This window comes from Pseudopipra pipra, chromosome 8, assembly GCF_036250125.1.
Source record: "Pseudopipra pipra isolate bDixPip1 chromosome 8, bDixPip1.hap1, whole genome shotgun sequence".
In the NCBI taxonomy this organism is placed as follows: domain Eukaryota; kingdom Metazoa; phylum Chordata; class Aves; order Passeriformes; family Pipridae; genus Pseudopipra; species Pseudopipra pipra.
The window spans coordinates 6,273,862-6,292,559 of NC_087556.1; the positions used below are offsets into that span (position 1 = coordinate 6,273,862).

The 18,698-nt window shown below is 44.2% G+C and overlaps 1 protein-coding gene across 1 annotated transcript; it reads right to left on the reverse strand.

The window, feature by feature from the left end:
* Positions 1-215: 215 nt before the first annotated feature.
* On the reverse strand, positions 216-18,127 carry ZNF365 (zinc finger protein 365). The gene is made up of 4 exons (XM_064662359.1): positions 17,112-18,127; positions 7,251-7,431; positions 5,196-5,233; positions 216-2,627 (listed from the first exon to the last, which is right to left on the reverse strand). The coding sequence occupies exons 1-4, from the start codon at positions 17,825-17,827 to the stop codon at positions 2,372-2,374; spliced, it is 1,191 nt and encodes a 396-aa protein (XP_064518429.1). The 5' UTR covers positions 17,828-18,127; the 3' UTR covers positions 216-2,371.
* Positions 18,128-18,698: the final 571 nt, after the last annotated feature.

Genomic DNA, 18,698 nt, shown 5'->3' on the forward strand with positions numbered 1-18,698 from the left:
TACCTGACCCTTTCCTCCACTCCCCCTGCCTCTGCTTCGGGCAGGTTGTCTGACCCTGTGTGTCATCTCAGGCATGACTTTCAAGCATCATGACAGTAGGAGAGCAGCAGGTGACACGTGTGAGCCACGTGGGCAAGATGCAGTAGCTCTTTCAGGTTGATTTGTAAGCTTTTATAAGAAACACTGTATTTTACAGAGTTAAATGACACAATAACTGAGAAATATATCTTTATTATTAGAACATTTATATTCTAGAAATTTTTATCTGGGGTTACAGTACAATCCAATTTCTTCCTAATTAACTAACCTGGCATATTTCAGCAAGTAACTGTAAATTAGGTTTTGAGAAGTTTAAGAACATGCACCTTCTTTTACTCTTTTCCTCCCCCAAAAGGACAATTTACAGTCAAGATTTTGGTGTAATAAATAATAAAATAAACATCTCATTTGTGAACTAGTAGTTGCACTTAACTTTGGTGACTAACAGAGTAGACAGGCATTTAAAAATAAAAATATTCTTTCGGTGTCAAGTGGATAAAGAAACAGATTAATATATTTTAATTTATTATCCTTCTAAAGTTTATCTTTATTACCTTCAATAAAGGTAATTTTTTCAGGTTTCTAAAAGGATGTGGGAAGCAATAGAAAAAAACTCAAGGATGCTCCTATTTTGTAGTTTGCCTATAAAAGGTGTCGTGACACACAATCTGACCCAAGCCCATGCAACACAAGGAACAACTCCTTTTCACCACACACAATGCGGAGGATAAGGCCAAGTGTGGCCTTGTGACATAAATAAATATTAAAATATCATTACAACCTAAATACCTGAATCGGTTTTACACTGTGACTTTCTACTGAAACAGTGTTGAGAAACTTTAAACATATATCTGATTGTTCTCTATATACTATTTAAAATAAAAGTGAGGAATAAAACTCTCTTTCTTCACTCTGCTAATTTCTGGGAGGTCTGTACACTGGCAAATGTATGACATCAGTCATCTTCTGCTTCAAAAATATTGCAACTCACGTGCTTATTGCAGCAGTAATCATAGTGATACACTGTCTTTTAATACTCAGTTCTGCTTACAGACATAGTTATAAAAAATGAAAAACATTTTTCACAAATCTTTGTACACATACTGTAAAAATCACCTTCCACATAAACAATTTACATCTGTTATGAGCATTTAAAAAATAAATCACACAGACTTATCTCGCCTATCCTTTCTTTTTCTTGAGAAAACAAATCTCATCAGTAACATCATCAGGATGTTCATATCTGTAAACATGGCATAAGGATTCATGTTATCAAAAACTGTACACGCAAAAAATCATCCTGATAAATAAATACTCTGATAAATAAGGATCCTTTTAATTGGCACAAACCAATGTAAACATGTGCATTTCTGTTCTGCTATCACCTCTAACTTCCTTGCACTTGGGCATTTAGTTGAAATTCAGGGATCTCTCAGTCCTGTAAAGATTCTTCAGGGATAAAAACATGAAGGATCTGGGTTATGATGGTGGCTGTTTAGGCCTCTCATGCCTAAAAACAAGCACAGGCACTGAGCACGATGCCATGCTTTAACCCCTCACTTGCTGCACCACAGCTGAAAACCTGCCACTGGCACTTGGCACTGAAATTCCTCCTCCGGCTCAATTCAGTCCGTGCTTGTCAGAGCTGCAGTACCAGCTTCTGGTTTCCTTGTTAAGGGACACCAGAGGAGCCCAAACTTGTACCAACAGGACAGTGTGGCTGTTGGCAAGATTGAGTGGTTTAAGGTACCCAATAAAACATGGAAATGTGTTTGACTGGGCCTATAGCAGGAAATCCAGGGTAGCAATCTACTGCTGTAAACAGCCTTCAGGCAACTCCATTAGACTTTTTGCATCTAAGTATGTCTGTGCAAGTAACAGTTAGTCACTGATCTTACACCTACCTTAGCTGAAAGATTGGATATTTAGGTGCCGATTAAATGGATTCTTCTGAACTTCGGCAACAACACAGATGGAAAATAAATTACCAGGCCACATGCTGCCAGTAAAATAATTAAACGTACAGCCACAGTACTGCCCAGCAAGATAACTGCAGTCATTTAAAATAAGGTCTGTAAATGATTAAATAAATAAATAAATATGTGAATAAATAGAAAAACCTCCAAGTAAACTGAATAAAATGTCACTTCTCTTACGGCGCCCAAAGAGGGAATGGCGTTACTAAATAATATAAATCCTCCATATGTATATATTTCTATATATTATATCTGATATGTTTTGGCATGGCCAGATGGATAGGAAAAAGTGCGATGACTAACTTAGTTCAATATTTGTCGTGTCGAAGCCAAGTTCCCGCGTCACTGTGTATTGCTCACCGCTCCTGTAGCGGCTTGGCCTTTTTACCCATCTTTGATTTTGAGCTCACTTTCCTGGCAGAGCAGACTGGGTCACCCTTCTTTTGTGCTCTCCATATCTCTCTTGGGCAATCGATAGGTTCATAGAAGCATTTTACTGGCTGGAAGCTGGTTTTTTCATCCTTTGCTTTTTTCAACAAGATTCTTCCTTTTTGAAAGGAATGAGGCTTTGCATCAGGGATGTTATATGAAGCGTGCTGACTTCCTCGGCTCCTGAAATTAATAACAGTGACCATTAATAACTATTATTCAATCTTGCAAAGTGATAGGTCCCCGAAATACCCCAAAGCCAAACAGTTTTGAAGACAGAAATAGCCTTGTTTTACAGAATCAGGATGCATGTTAAAAACAGAGTTGCAAGATGAACCACATTTCTCAGTGCTCAGAAGCCTTCCTCACTGAAATAATCCCCACATGTGTAACTGGTGGACTCCTTATGCGTGTTCATCTAACTTTTACCCCAATCAGCATTCTGCTGATTTTGGAGTGCTGAGACCTTACTGAGGTCTGTACTTTGTGATCAGCAGGGATTTTAAAGATGCACATGTTCGCAGCAACTTTCTGCAAAGAATGAACATCCCATGGTCTCTGGAAGGCCACACAGCACCTGTTACAGTAGAAGGCAGGTGGAGGAACTGTAGGAATTTCTTGGTGGGATCTCAGTGCTGCCTTGGAGCTCTCCCAGGGAGCTGCTGCTGCTACTAATGGTCAATGCCACAGGAAACTCCACACTCTGCTTTTGTGCTGACCACACATCTAAAGGGAAACTTCAGCTTTGCTTTTAGGCTTTGATTTGCAATGGGAGAAGAGGAAAGGGGAATAAAGCAAATTGGTGGTAAGAAGGGTGTGAAAGCTTAAAGGCCAAAGTAAGATGAATTCTTTGTACTCTCTGTGATGGTTCATGCCTGGCGGGATTTGCAGAAATTGGTGAGCTCAGGTGGAGTGACAGCACAATGCCTGGTGCTGCAAAGGCTGAACCACGCACTCTGCTCTAAAATTTTACATTGAAACTGCAGCTCCACAGTTTAGCTAAGTAAGATCATTTCAGTCCCTTTTAACATAATTTTGAAATGTTTTACAGCAGATATATGTAGTGTAAGAGCAGAACTATGAACATAAGGCACCAGCTCATGTCTGCCCAGCTCCTGTGACTGAAGTGAAGAACAGATGTGCTCATGTACAAGTCGATCTCTTAAGGGATCCCACGGGGTTATTTTCCATAGCTTGTTATTTCTCAAACCCATGTATCTGTAGTATTACTTCTTCTGCAAGTTAAATGATATTGCAGCACAGTTGATAAAGCCAGTTTTGGAAAAAGCTATGGTTATTCAAGTGTGTACAGAACAAACCCTCTCCTGGCTCTTTAAAAAGACCAGAAGGGTGTCACAAGAGCCTCTGTGTTTGTTGATGGGAGGCAGTGAGGACCAGTTGTATTACCTGGTTGGCAGCTTTGCCAACTATAATTCACTAGGGGAAGTTTTGGGGGTGAAATGCTGTGCAGGTCCAAGCTGGAGCTTGCAGGCACTGTGCCATGCTGGCCTGGTGCTCTGACCACTTGCTGGGACCTGTGTGTCAACACAGGTGGTGGCCACTCCAGTTTACAGATGGTTCTTGGGCACTGTTTGTTACAGTCCCACTGTTTGTTACAGTTACAGTTTTGTAAAAAGATGCAGCACTCTGTTTTTCTTGTATGTGTTTGTAGTGAAAAAGTTTTATCATTTATTCCCAGAACACGTGCAGGCATTATTGCAGGTGATTGCAGGTGCTGTTAGGCACTCCTCTGCTGCACTGAGTGATGCCATTAAAACCAGAAGGTCAAGGTTAATATGGTCAGAGGGGACTGCCTAAAGGGGCCAAACTATATTTAAATTGAACAAGTTTATGGTAGAGAAGATGGATGTCTGTCCCTAATTCACAGTCAGGCTAAGAAGGTATTGATGGATGGATGAAGATGTAGGTCATTGCACATGAAATGCAACACTGCCATCTCCAGATGTGGGAAATACGTTTTCATTGAAAGCAGCAGCTCCTCGATACAAGTGACTGCAAGTCTGAACTTCTACTCAAACATATTCCTAACCTGTTGTGTTAAGGAGAATGAAGTCCCAAACCTGCTGTGGTGCAATGGGAAAAAGAGCCAACCTCGTGTCCCCTCTAGGAAAGGCTGCCCCGAAGAAGGACGCAGTGCCTGACCGCCACTTGGCCAAGCAGCACGTGTGATGCTCCAAACCACCTGCTGGGACTCATGACCAAGTCCCAAAGACAGGGAGACCAGCCCCAGTTGGTTCTGCTGTTCCCAGGACAGCTGCTGGAGTAACCTGAGATGATGTTAGTGCCCATGCTTTGTCAGGACACTTATCTGCTTACACGTGATTTTTAAGTCTACAGTGTTACTGTCAGTTAGCAAATGACAACTGTCTTTCTCCTACCTACAGAATGTTAAAGATATTTTCAACTGAAACTGGGTCTGTGTATGCCAAAGAGATTCAAATCCTGTAGCTCTGCAGTAGGTTGTTACAGTCAGCAGGAAGGAGTAATTTGTTTAACAGAAAATTAGTCTTCTTTATTTTCTGTAGAGAGTATCTGATTTTAGCTTTATTTTAGCAGAAATCTGTTTTTCCTCTATGATATAGATCATAAATATAGATCATAGGCAGGTAAAGAACCTGATTGAAACTCAACCTGAATCAGGCTTTTGGATAAGGTGAAATGCAAAAGCAGAAATGTAAGCATGTCAACTTAGTGTATTTAAGTAAGAGAAAAAAAAAGAGATATACATACAGGCATCTGGGTTTCTTATTTAATGAAATGTCTGTAAACTGCAATGAAAATAAAACCAAGTTATTAATATTACATTATCAAGTAACTAAAGTACAAGGATAAAATATACACAGTCTTTAAAATCGTATTTCCATTCTCATCTGCTGTTAAAACTAGAAGAACATCCACGGAAGAAACTAAAAAAAATCCTCTTTTACAGAATATTACTCTTCCGGCTTATGAATATGTTTTTAAAATTCATAATATGTGAGTTGTTAGTGGTTGGATTTTTCCCATTATTTTTATTCTACCTATAATCAAAGTAAATTGCCAAAGTAGTGTGGGCTGAACAGGGATCTTTCACATTAGATTAAACAGCCTGGATCCAGGGAGAAGTAATTATTGTGTTTGAGATAATTAATAAGGGACAGTGCCTGAATAAGCTGTATTAAATCAACTTTCTCTCAGAGCCTTTAATTTTGCAGTGATACATTTCCTTTACACGAGTGCCTAGGAAACTCCAGCTACAAGCCCTTGGCTCTGCCAGAGCTGCACTGAAGGGTGGAGGGAGAAGACGCAACATTTCTCTTCCTTCCCACTCCAAATCCTGAGACCAGCTAGGGACAGTACAGCCTCAGTGCCACTACGAATTTGCATGACTTCATTTTTTACAACAGTTTGGTTCACAGTGTGAAAACACTTTGTCTGCTCCCTCTTTTGGTGGGGGTCCAGAAAGGAGGTGTTTAATGCCGGTTCAGCTTAAATTGATATGAGTTACTAAATCGGTTCTTTGTACTGAGCTCCCATCAGAGCTACTAAACTGAGTCTTTGAATATTATTTAATGAAGTCACTGAGCCAAGCAAGTCAGATCTGGCATCTGAAAATGATTATGTTCTTATAAATGTTCCCTGTGTCCCTGGTATTGTCCACACTTTGCAGATGGATTTTTGCCCAGCCTGACTTTGCTTGTCATCTGTCTTGGATGGAGTCTGAAGCCATCTCATAGTGTGCTTTTCTGTAATTACCTCCTGAAGGTCAGGATGGCCAATATTTGGATGGATGACCTTAGAGGAATGCTGAAGTCACTCAAAAAGCAGGACAGCTGCCTTGAAAATTAGAGCCTTCCCCAAGCAATGCTGCTGAGCCAGGAATGCCAGTAAACACATCAAGAGCAAGGGAGATGATTTAATATTGAGGATCATCTTTATGGTCTCACTCAATCTTCTCACGGACACTGTTTGAGATGTCCTGCACTGGACTTCAGCACATCTATATTTATTCAGGTCTTACCTAAAGCTCTTTGTCTTCCAAGTGGCTACAGGAACCTTTCCTTTCCACCACTGCTTACCTGTTCATTTCTGTGCATGATCAAATGCCTTCCTCTCGCACCCCAGGGTGAGCAATTACTCAGCACAGGCAGCACGGGGTATTCATTTAAATGAAATGTTCTTTGGAAATCCTGTGCCTAAAACTTGCCATATAAATGTAATGCATTGTAGGAAAAATACTGAGTGTAAGTATTAAAAATGAGGGCTTTTAGAGAAATGATGCATTTTTAAAAGCAATGTTCAGACATCTTTAGCTTCTAATCCATGGGGGGCAGGCCTGTGGGAATCCATTCACCATTACTATGTCTCCCATGATAGGTAACTAAAGCCAATTTGCCAGCAGGCTGATATGTCACCTATAGGGATCTGTGTTTTTCCTGAAAGTCTTTAGACATCCCAAAATATCTGCCAAGTCACTAAGTGACATAAAGAAAAGTGTTCGTGGCAAAAGGAACAGCCGCAGTAGCCAAAACTGGAAAAAAATTTAAATATCTGTCAAATATTTCATTTTTCTCTGCTCTCCCTTTGCCATCTTTGGCTGTTGCTGCTCTTACGCTCTCTGCTCCTTTCACTCATGGGAAGTGGCGGTTTAAAACCTAAATAAAACACACCTAAAGAAACACTATACATATGCACATCTGCCTGGAGTAGCAATCAGCCCGACCCACAGAGCCCACCCATATTCAAACTGCAGTACTTTCCCTCTGGGGAAGGGTTTCAGGGCAGGGAAGGACTTTGGTGGCTTACCACGTGCTCGCTGCCGTCAGTGTGGTGGCACACCATCTGCTGATTTTGGTAATACTCCAGCTGCCTCTCTGCCAGATCCACGCGCTGCAACAGGTTCTCGATGAAGTGCTGCAGCCTGGCTTTCCCCCGCACTTCTTTTTCTGCTGCTTCTTCCAGGAAGTGGTTGAAAGTAACAACTTCTCTGCAAGATGGAAACATTGCAAAGAGGCCACATTTAAATAACAGAAGGGCCCTGGTCTCACCGCTGTCAAAAATTACTGATGCTTCTCCTGTTTTTCATGGTGACAGCCTGTGGTGGCTCATTACTGTCCTTAAACTCTATCAAAATATTACAACTTTTTTGTGGACAAGGCAAAGATCTGGAAACCCAAAAGCTGAATTTAAGTTTATAGGCAGTGGGTTTGGGGTGGGGTTTTTTCCCGTTATTAGGTCTCTTGGAAATAGTCTTTAGGGGTCCACAGGATAGAAATGTCATTAAGTATCACCTCTCGAGGTGATGGAGACAGCTATATCTGCTTTCTTTTTTTTTTTTACTTAACCACGAGAAACAGATTAACCCCCAAATTCATCTTCCCATTTCATCATAATCTTACAGTAGTAGTTTAATGTTGCTACTGGGGTGGTTCCTAACTTAAAAGGGCTACTGTGGCCACTGAGCTTCATTTTGGCTGCCATCCTGCAAGTACATCAAAGTGTAGTGTTATGATCTGGAGCTGGTGGGAGCACAGAAGATTAATTGATAATCTACAGATTACAGACCAAGGAGTGCATGCATGGGAAGTTTTAGGTCAGGAGTTTAGAAATGTGTCTTATGTGGTAACACAACTGAAAGGAACAGACAGAACCAGTGACTGTGAAAGCTCCCAGCTCTGTACTGAGACACTGCTCATTTCGAACCCCTCTGCATACTATCAGTTTACTGTCAGTAATCAGGCCACCCTTTGGACCTCTGATATCAGAGGAGTACCTGGGTGGGAGAAGTGTGGTTACAGACTGAAGCATGTATTACAAAAAATGGCAAATCTGAACATGCAGGACTTCCCTGGTTAATAAATGCCAGGATAAATATTTCTTACTCTGGCAGTGAAACAATGTTAATTTTTGCTTTGTACAGAGCAGAGCGGGTGGGAGTTGAGGGAACTGGTTCTTGCCAAATGAGAAAGGGCAGGATTGCTTGGTAGAATTACATTGCCTGAGGAAAAAGCCATTTTAAGTAGAAACCAGGAAACAGTTTGTAGCAGAAATAACCTTTCAAAGCTTAGCTTGTTTGTGACAAATCCTAAGTTTCTCTGTGTTTCATTGTTTTAACTCGGTATAAGTGGAGGTAATCGGTTTAACACAGTACAGTTGTTTTAACAGTGTGCAGTTTCGTACTAAGAAGAGTCAGGCACAAGTGGTCAGCCATGGAAATTCACTGTCTAGGATTCAGGCTGTGCCTGCCTGCTCTATACCACAGCAGAGTGCTGCTTGCCTGGCTGATCTAATGGCAGGAATGAGGTAAAAACAAGGATGTGTTGTTTGGATGAAGAATATTGATGAATGTTAGTTTACATTAACTCACCCACAAAACCTGGCTTAAGAAACAGAGAGGTACCTTGTTTGCTAAACTCAGCTATTCCATTCCATTTCAAGGCTCTGTGCAATTTCTGTGACTATTAGCTTGCCCAGAGCAACCTTATCCTAAAGAGCCACTGAGGAATGCTTAGGAACAAGCCAACCTAAACTCATTAAGGTCAGTTTTAGGGCTTTATTCTCACCGCACTTACAGCACTGTAACTTCTTTAATTTCATGATGCCACTCTGGTTTTGGGTTAGCATAGGAGCAACCTGAAGCCCTTGGTGCTCTATCAGGCTCCTCTTTCACAGGGGACAGGAAGCACAAAAGGACAGAAACTCAGCAGGCTGGCTCCAAATCCCTTTCCCTTTGGGTAAGGAAAAGCTGTGCATAGCCTGGCAGGAAGGATTCTGGCCCTCCAGGAGGGAAGGGTGGGCAGCGCAGGGAGCCATCAGCCTGGGACACCCTGAGGATGTCCCTCCCAGGGACACAGCCAGCTTGTGTGTCTCACTGCAGTGGGAAACCACAAACATTGAATACCTGGCATTTATTTTTGGAAGGGTGACAGTTTCAAGAATGCTAACATTTGTAATTGTCTCAGCAAAGGTAATTATAAAGCATTCATTAATTGCCTGCTCTATGGCACAAATAATCACCAACAGATTTTCCTTTCCTACAAATATCTCATTAGATATGCCATAAGGAGGCCAGGGGGGAAGCAGTGTTTTTTTCAGGTAGATTTAGATGACTATCAGGAGGAGAACAGACTCATAATGGCAATAAATTCCCTAGTATTTTCCTTGCTTTCTAGATTAGTAAAGATAACTTGGCATCCTACATGCCATTATTTGTTAGGAACTGTTATTAGCAGCCGTAACAGCATATCCGTAACTTCCCTGTGTTTGTTTAGCTGCCTCAGTACAGCCTATGAACCTGCCTTTAATAACTTTAATCTAAAGATTTTCCTTTGGGCTGAATGCACTCTGTAAATTCCCCTTAGAAAGACAGGAGCCAGAACATACCCACACACTGGTCACACACCTTGTCCTGATAAGCAGCACTTCTGTCAGTTCAGCTACTTTCTTTGTTTCATCTCTCAGAAGAACAAGATCAAGCTCTGAGGAATGACTGCTAATAAACTCTCCCTACTTGCTCCAACGCCTCTTCATCATAGAGCTTGCTCCATGCCACTCCTGTGCCTTGGTTACCTCAAGGGAGTTCCCAGAAGAATTTTTACCCTCCTCTCACTGTGAACAACAGGGAAATGGTTCAAAGAATTCATAGCTTCCTGCAGCTGCTGTTTATCTGTCTAATTGCCTTCCTTGTCTCTTGTAGTTTGACCAACTTTTTCTTAGCCATACTGATGATCCTCTCCCTTCAATTCTATTTCTGGATACCTATGATGAGTTTTTGCTTATGTTCTTTATTTTACTTTCAATTTTTCTCCAGGCCTCTGCCAAGTTTTTGAGGATTATGTGAGACGATATCTTTTACTCTCAGCTCCTATGCTTGTGGAAAGATGGATATTCTGAGAGGCCAGACATGCTCCTCATGAAGTCTGGGGGAAGCTGAGGCTGTGAATATTGTGGGGCCCTCTTGGCACAGGCATAAACCAGAGCACAGCAGCACCAGCCCACTGGGCTCTGTGTCTTGACAGAACACCCTTGTCCTGCCTTCACCTGCAACAAAGAGTCATTTTGTTAAAGCCTGGCTCAGACCTGAAGCACTGCCCTTTCTAATGAGAGGTCTCTGCTACCCTGTGCTGACTATTCTACATCAGGAGCACTGCTGCTATACTGAGAAAAGGTTAGGTGGAGTCATTAACTCCCCTCGTGAACTCCTCTGCTCCCAGCACCATCTCTTTCCTGCTCTGCTCCTCTGCCCAGCAGCCTCCTGCCCCCTTTCACTCAGCTGCACCCTGGCACTTGTTGTAGCTCTGTAAGCAATAGAGCCTGCCACTGAATTTTCTGAGTGGAGTAGATGATGCTAGATCTCTTAAATTTAGATCTCTTAAATTTCTGTAATGGATGTCACAGTGATCTCATCTCTTTGCTTATAGTTTGCTACACCAACACTAAGGTATGTTGTATGGAAAATGTTTTGTTAGAGGGCTGTGACTGAGCAGCAGGGAGAAAGGTGGGTTTCTTACTTTGTCTTGGGTGCTCCTGTCAGACAAAACCTTTCAGGAAGAGGGAATTGCTGCTGCTGCCCAGAGAGCAGAGGGCGCATTGAACTGCCAGCAGCAGGATGAGGCAGGTGAGAGGGAAAGACAAGGGGCATGCAACCTGGGAGGTATCCAAGAGGAGCAGGAGGTGCCTGTACTGCCAGAGCGTCAGAGACGAGCTGTTCCTAGAGCCAGAGGAGCCCAAGGGAAATTTATAGCAGTGCAGCAGGCAACTCAGAGGTGTTCAGCTGCAAAAACAAGTGCAGGGGGAAGGACACACTATGGGCAAGAAAGACTTGCTGCCCAAGCGTTTATTTTAATCTGATTCTGCCAGGGAGTTAACCTGTTATAGTTAACCAAACTTAAGTAGTTTGGTGTTTTGCATTCCAACTGCAGCCTAGCTGCAGACAACCTGCACTGAAACCTATTCTCAAATCTTCTTTATGGGGGCTGTTACCATGAAACAGCATGAGATATGGTCAATAAAGTTACAAGTAACAGGCTGACTAGGTGACATTTATTCTTCTGGCTTTACCACTAGACTATACAGTGCTTCTTGCAGGATGAGTGAGCTGCAGTTCTTGTTTACTGGAGCAGTTGCTGGCATATGGACCCTGGGATACACTTGTATGGCTTTCGGCAGCTAAGCATGTGATACACTGAGTAGATGAAGAGGGGGGGACAGCTCCAGCTCCTTAACACCTGACAAGAAGGGCTAATGATTTCTCACATTGCAACCAAGCCCTCCTACTGATGCATAGTACTGATCCCAGGACTAATTACAGCAACTCTGACACCTGCAACTGCTCTGTAGGTGGAGACAAGCATGAGGCTCTATGCAGATTCTGCACCCATGTATCAAATCCCTTTAGGGAATTACATTTAGAATAACTCTGCCTAAAAATCAACAGAAAACCAAACACATTATTTTACCTGAAGATGGGAAAATTCCTACTACAGTAAGCAGTAAAGTGATTTACTTGTAAAATATTTAATATGTACATTCATTAAGTACTAATGCCACTGACCTTATCCACCACCCAATTGGTGTTACTGCCTGAAGGCTGCTCTCTGTTATTCATTAGGCTGTGGTTTCACATTCCCACACCACTATCAGCACGTTTGATTTAAGAGGTTCGAACCTCCGCCTCAGAAAGTTATTGCACCCATTCAGTGGGCTGTGCTCTAGATCTGAGCCCTGAACTTACTGGGGTGACACTGAAGATTAAAATACTTTATTCGCAGAACCATTCTGTGGGACAGTCACGCCACGCTTGAAGCTGTGCAGCTGCCACAGGGGAGTAATCTCTCCAGTGGGAAGATGAAAGAAAAGGAAAGAGGGAGCAGGACTACCTAAAACTGAGAGTGGAAGAACAATGTGTAATAGCAGTTGTATTCTACTTGAAGCAAATCAAAACTGTTTTGCTGCACATCTGTAATTCACATTTTAAGGAAAGCTGTTTTAAAGCATAAATTGCAATGACCTCTAAAAGCCAGCTCTTAATGCCATTGTCAAGATGTTATTTGCACAGATAATTTCATTAATTGCAAATTTAGAATGAAGCCACTGGGAAGAATAACTACTGCCCACCACAGCTATTCTGAAACAACCCTCGCATTCCAGGCTATGTCAGAGCAGAGGCATGACCAACCTCAAAACAAATGCATTAGACTGGTTAAAGAAATTACTGTCAGAGACGGGCCAGTATACTACATTAATGCTCTTATTCTATAATCAGGAGACAAAGTGAAAGTGTTTAAGTCACCATCAAAGGCAGCTTCCAGCTGAAGACCATAACTTCAAATGTTTACCCTGTTCAGACTTACTGAAAAGCAAACTCTACCAGTCTCCATTTTCTTACATAAATTCCAGAAACAAGCCTCTCAGTGTCCTCTAGAAGTTAAGTTCATAGCTGGTTTTAGTTTCAGAGCTTTTCTTGATATCTTATTCAACAAAGTCTTACTCCCTTTGGGCATGCTTCTGTATTATCTTGAAGATCACAGTACTCACTCTGAGTTGCACTCTCCTTTATCAAACATTGAATAATCCCTTTCAGGGCACATTTTCTAATTAAATCATTCCTTTGCTCAGCAGCTCTGTGCTTAGACTAATACTACTTCGACTATGTATAAGTATAGTCAGTGTTGCACCTCCACCTGTCCTGCCCAACACAGTTCATCTCCCCAGAGGCATAACACAAGTATCACAGCACGTACCCACGTGCATATTAGCATTGCCATTTTTGTAAGGAAACAAAAAGAAAATTCAACTACAAACATACCCTCACTTTATCACTGCCTCTATTGGACTACTAAAAGCCTTATTTAAAACAAACAAAAAATAATCAACTGACACATCTAAAGAAATAACCCTACTGACCCTACAAGCTCTTCAAATGGCAGCCCTGTTCCTGCTGGTGGCCTAAACCAACACTCCTCCTCTCATCGGAATGAGAGGTCAACCTTAAAACCTGGGAGTGCTGTCATTTGAAATTAGTGCTTGGATTTGCAACAACGGTGTAACTCTAAGAATTTACTCCCTGTAGAGTTAAGAAGTCTGCAGAGGTGCTGCTTGCTTGGAGAACAGATCAGAGAAACCAGCCTCTGACAACAAGGCCACATGGTAAGTCTCAGTTTTTATGTCTCTGTCCCACGTGCTTGGTCCCGGCAAAGGCTCAGGACATGTGGGCTTTTACTGGTAGAACAGAGAACTAGAAATGAAATTCCACCAAGTGAAAGTGCCCTCAGGTGCAAAGATCCTGCCGAGGAGGGCCAGAGTCACAGCAGTGCAAGGTCTGCCTTCACAGGGCTGGGCCCAAAGGAACTGTGTGAGGCCTAGAACAGCTCCACCCCCTTATTCTGGCAAACCAGACATTTAAACCAAGAATTTAAACTTTTTCTGCCTAGGCCTTCTTGGGGCTTCCTAACCAAATTATTCTTGCTAACTCACATTTTTTCTTTCCCTCAGCCTTCCTATTCGACTTTACAATCAGATCCAAAATCAGAGCCGTTACCTACTGCAATTGTACTGTTATTTTCTGTCATTTTCCTGTATACCCTTCTAAAGAGGAAGTTTTTTAAATACCAACTTTTTTTTTCCCATAGCCAATTTAGAGGGCACAACATAAACATCTGAAACTTCTTTATCAGGATATTGTTACTTTTCAAGAGTTACTTGAAAAGGTCCCCATAAAAGTTTTCAGCTTCTTCTCTAGAAGAGCTTCCAAAGAAGAGGTTTTTTGACCTTATGTAAGATTCAGAGTAGAATTTTTTTCCCCCTCTTTTGGATGGTTTGTGGGGGATTTTTGGGTTGGTTTTTTTTTTTACTCTCACTCAGATTGATCTAGACTAGCTCTACCTCAGTCTCTGTGACATCTAGAAATGCATATTAATTATAAACCCTGTCTTGCCTTCACATGCACCATATTCTATGATGTGGTAGTAGGGACAACCATTCAGAGACCAAGGGAAGACTAGTTGCTTTTACTTTCTTGGAAATAGGATAAGGAGGTGTTTCAGGGAAGAAGGTGTTTTCTTTTTTCTCCTGGAAAGAGGTACAAATTTTCAGCAACAGTAAATCAGTGCTAATTTTAGGAAAAGTTATCCATATTCACAAGATTACTTATGGAAAAAAAAAATCCAAAGAAACTGACGAAAGCATTTATTTCTGAAGGTCAGCAAGTATCAAAGCAGTCCCTAAGGGATGCCTTTGACTTTCCACAATCTGCAGTGAGAACTCCGGCTTCTGCAATTTCCATTAAGCAGCCTTGTTTGGCTTTCTAATCATCTGGACTTCTTCCAGAAATCAAAGCCAAAGTTGAAATCTTCCTTTTTTGAAGGAGAAAGTCTTTTTAGCACACCGAGTAAGTTTTGAACACACACTGAATATGTAAACAGGTCTCAGAATTTACCAACAGTGCATAAGAAAGCCAGACAAGTGTCACTGATGCTACCAAAGTCATGAACATCCTTTCTTCTCTCCTCTACCACAGCATTCCATCTAGTGCCTCCCTGCTGCCAGAGCAAACCTAAGCGTCCCAGGCCTTTTTAGAGGTTCAGATTTGAAAGGCTACTCTAGAAGTACCAGTCCTGCTCTTACAAAGCATTGTTTATATCTACCTTCCTTCTCAATTTGCTAATTATACAATGACCTGTCAACTGGAAAGCCATACAGCGCATTTTTCTATGTTATCCCTCATGATGGGAAATGCAGGAACCATCTGAACAAGAAAAGAACCCAACACATTTCCAGCTTTTCCTAGGTGAACTCTACCTATTCTTACACCCTTTGCCTATCCTCTCAGTGTCCTCAGAGAACCTTCAGAGGCAATGCTACAGGGCCAATCACAGACACAGGCAGTAACCTACTCAGACTCCCCTCTTACCTCTTGGTACTCTGGGCTGATATTCTTCTATCCTGTCCTCTAACATGCATTAGGCACATTGACCTCTAGGAATTAACAGGCTGCTGCCATCCTCCCCATATTATACCCATTCTTTCTACCCAGATAACTCCATTCCCTCTTCCTCTTTTCCCATGTCTGTTTTTCTGCAGCATTGCAGAACTTTGTTTTTGCTCCACTGAATGGTTCCGGCTTTCTCCTGACATTCCTGTTTTTCCTTTCTGGATCCTAACCTCAAATTTCAAAAACACATTCTGCATTTAGTTTGGGCTAAGATTCATACCACTGAACTTTAGATATCTGAAATTCTGCATCTAGCCCAGACAGCTGCTTATCGGAGAGCCCCTGTAGCCTGAAGAGAGGAGAAGGACCTTCACAGAACAATCCCTCCTCCTCTAAAATACTTTTCTAGAACAAACAGGATGAATCACACTGTGAAAGAGCCCATTAGGGCAGTCTGGCTAGATGGGAATACTGCTTCAAGCTGTAAGTTATCTTCATGGCTTCTTTCCAGCATACTTTTAAATCTGCCTAAGTTATACTATTATCTTTAGTTTCACCTTAAATCCTTTAATCTTCCACAAGGATCACTTGATATTTCAAGAATCAGAGGTTCTGTTGAATAACCCCTCAAGGAAGATGCACACCCCAGGGGCTCAAAATCCCACCCCCTTTATGTGTCCTCTCTTCTGGAAAATCTATAGCACTGCTTCAAGATAGATGCTCCTACTGATGTGGGAGCCATCATCGTCTTTTCTTTTAGTCGTTAGACTACAGGAAGGAATGATGAAAGCTCTCCAAACTTCCTACACTGCACTCCTACACCACCTTCCTTATTTCTTCTAAGATCAGTGTCATGGCAACTAGCCCTTCTCATCTTCCCTTTGTAAGCCAATGAATTGGTTTAGAGGCACTCCATTACCAATACTCTTTATTTGCATTTCTCTAAAATAAGTTGTGTTGCTCTGAAAAGCCTGAAAGGTTTTAGCAAGTGCTGAATAAACTAAGTAGTTCATGTATAAATAATATATCAGCTATCACTACATTTTTAATGGATGCATCATGAACATATTTTTAGATAGCTTATGTTATTCAGAACAGCTCCGGCATCTGCTTCTCAATCCCAATTCCAGTTTCACAGTTCTGCGTCCATCTAAAACATTAGACATGAACTACTTGGACATGGCCTTTTCAGTACTGTCTCCAGTACAGCTTCACTGTTGCACAGGAGACCATCCCACTCCACAGGCAGCCTGCTGACCATGGTGGGATGGCTTCAGGAAAAAGGTGCTACTGGATATTCTCCCATACTTCCTCCAGATTTATCCACCTATATCTTCTTAAAAAGATGATGCATTAGAGATGACATGCCGATGAGAGCTTCTACTTCTCCCTACCGTCATGAAACCAGGGGCACAAGAGGCATTGGGAAGTGTAAAAGTCAGTCATGGGGTAGTCAAGTATGAAAGCCACCTGCACAGGGAGCTGTCCCCTGCCCTGTTAGTCACTGGAGAGTCAACCATGAAAACCACCTGCTCGGGGAGCTGTCCACTGCCTTGCAGGGACACAATCACACAGGCTACAGCTCTAGAAATGCAGAGCTCTGAGCTGGTGAGCTCCAGGCCCTGTCAAACTCAGCAGGCAGCTGAGCCAACCCCTCTCTTGTCCTCCAAAGGCTGTGACTCACACAGGGCCAGGCCAGCCTGCGCCAAGCCACTGGCTCTCGCCTCCCCACTTACTCCTCTTTGCGGTGAAGCTCCTCCTCGGACTCGCTAAGCCGCTGCTTCAGGGCTGCGATCATCTCCACCGCCACGTCCACCTGCCTGCTCAGGGCTCGCTCCCGCCGCTGCACCTCCTGCTTCTTCTGGGACAGCTGCACGAACGCCGCCCGCACCTCCAGCAGCTCCGCCGTCTTCTGGGACAGCTCTTTGGTAAGCTTGTCGATCCGCTTCTCGATCGTTTTGTCCACGGCCTCCACCATCCTGTTAAACTTTTCCCGGACATGTGCCTCGAAGGCGGCTTTGGAGTCAGTGGCTGGGAGCCCGGGTTTGGATACCTGCTCGCTGGGAGACTCAGCTGACACATAGTTGGCCAGATAGGAGCCGGGGCGCTCCGCGGGCAGCTCCCGCGGCTGCCCGCCCTTCCCGCTCCCGCAGGACGCACCGCCCAAGTTCAGGAAGGGCCCCGCGGAGCTGCCGGGGCTCCCCGGGCTGCCCTGGGGCGCGGGCTCCGGCGGGGACACCAGCTCCGCATCCTTCAGCGGCGAGAACAGGCTGCTCCTGGCCAGCAAGCTGCTCTCCTGGAAGCTGTGGCTGTACTCCAGGTGCACCCGCAGGGAGGAGAGGCTCCGGAACCTGGTGTGGTCACCGCATCGCGGGCAGCGGAAGGGGAGGCTGACGCTGCCGAGCGGCTCCGGCCAGGGGTGCCCGCCTTCATCCCGGGCCGTCTGTTGCATTCCTCGCCAGGAGGGAACAGCCCGGGTCCGCGCCCGACGGGGAAACTTGGGAAACTTTCCCGGCGATTCCTCAGGGGTGCCGCGCCATCTCCGCCCGGGGACGCGCCCGCGCGGCGCGGCGCTCCAGCCGCCTGGCCCCGGCCGCTCCGCCCGGCTCTGCTCGGAGCGGCTCCGCTCGCCTCTGCCGCCGCCGCACGGGCCTCGCCGGAGCTCGGCGCGGCGCGGGCCTCGGCGCCCGCAAGGTCGCCGCACTCACCCGACTTGTTGCTGGCGGCGGCGGCGTTTTCAGCAGAGCCGTAAATCAGCCCGGGCGCGGCGCCGCCGCCGCGGGGCGGGGCGGGCGGGGCGGGGATGGGCAGAGGGGACCGGCGGGGATGGGGATGCGGAGCGGGGATGCCCGGCGGGGGATGCTGCGGGTGGCAGCATCCGGGGTCGCTCCCCTCCTCCTGCCCCTGCCTGCCGTGGGCGCCGGGCCGGGGGTTCCGCGGGGGGGTGTTTGCAGGGCGCTAGTAGCTGTCACAGCAAAGCAATGAGTGAGCTGGGCGGGGTGTGTCGGGGAGATGCTGAAGGATAACGCAGTTAAAAGCACTTAAGCGGCAAGATACGACTGGCACGTGCAAATAGGTATAACCTGGCCTTGGCTTTGGGGGAGTATAATTGTTTGTGTGATTTTAAATCATAGAATCATAGAATCAGCTGGGTTGGAAAGGACCTCTGAGATCAAGTCCAACCCTTCTTTTTTTTTTTTTTTTTTTTTTTAAATCCAGTCCGGGTTTCCCCCCATTCCGTACTCCGGCCAAAATCCAGTCTGGGTTTTCTCCCCATTCTGTACTCCGGAAAAATCCAGTCCTGGTTTTCCCCATTCCGTAGT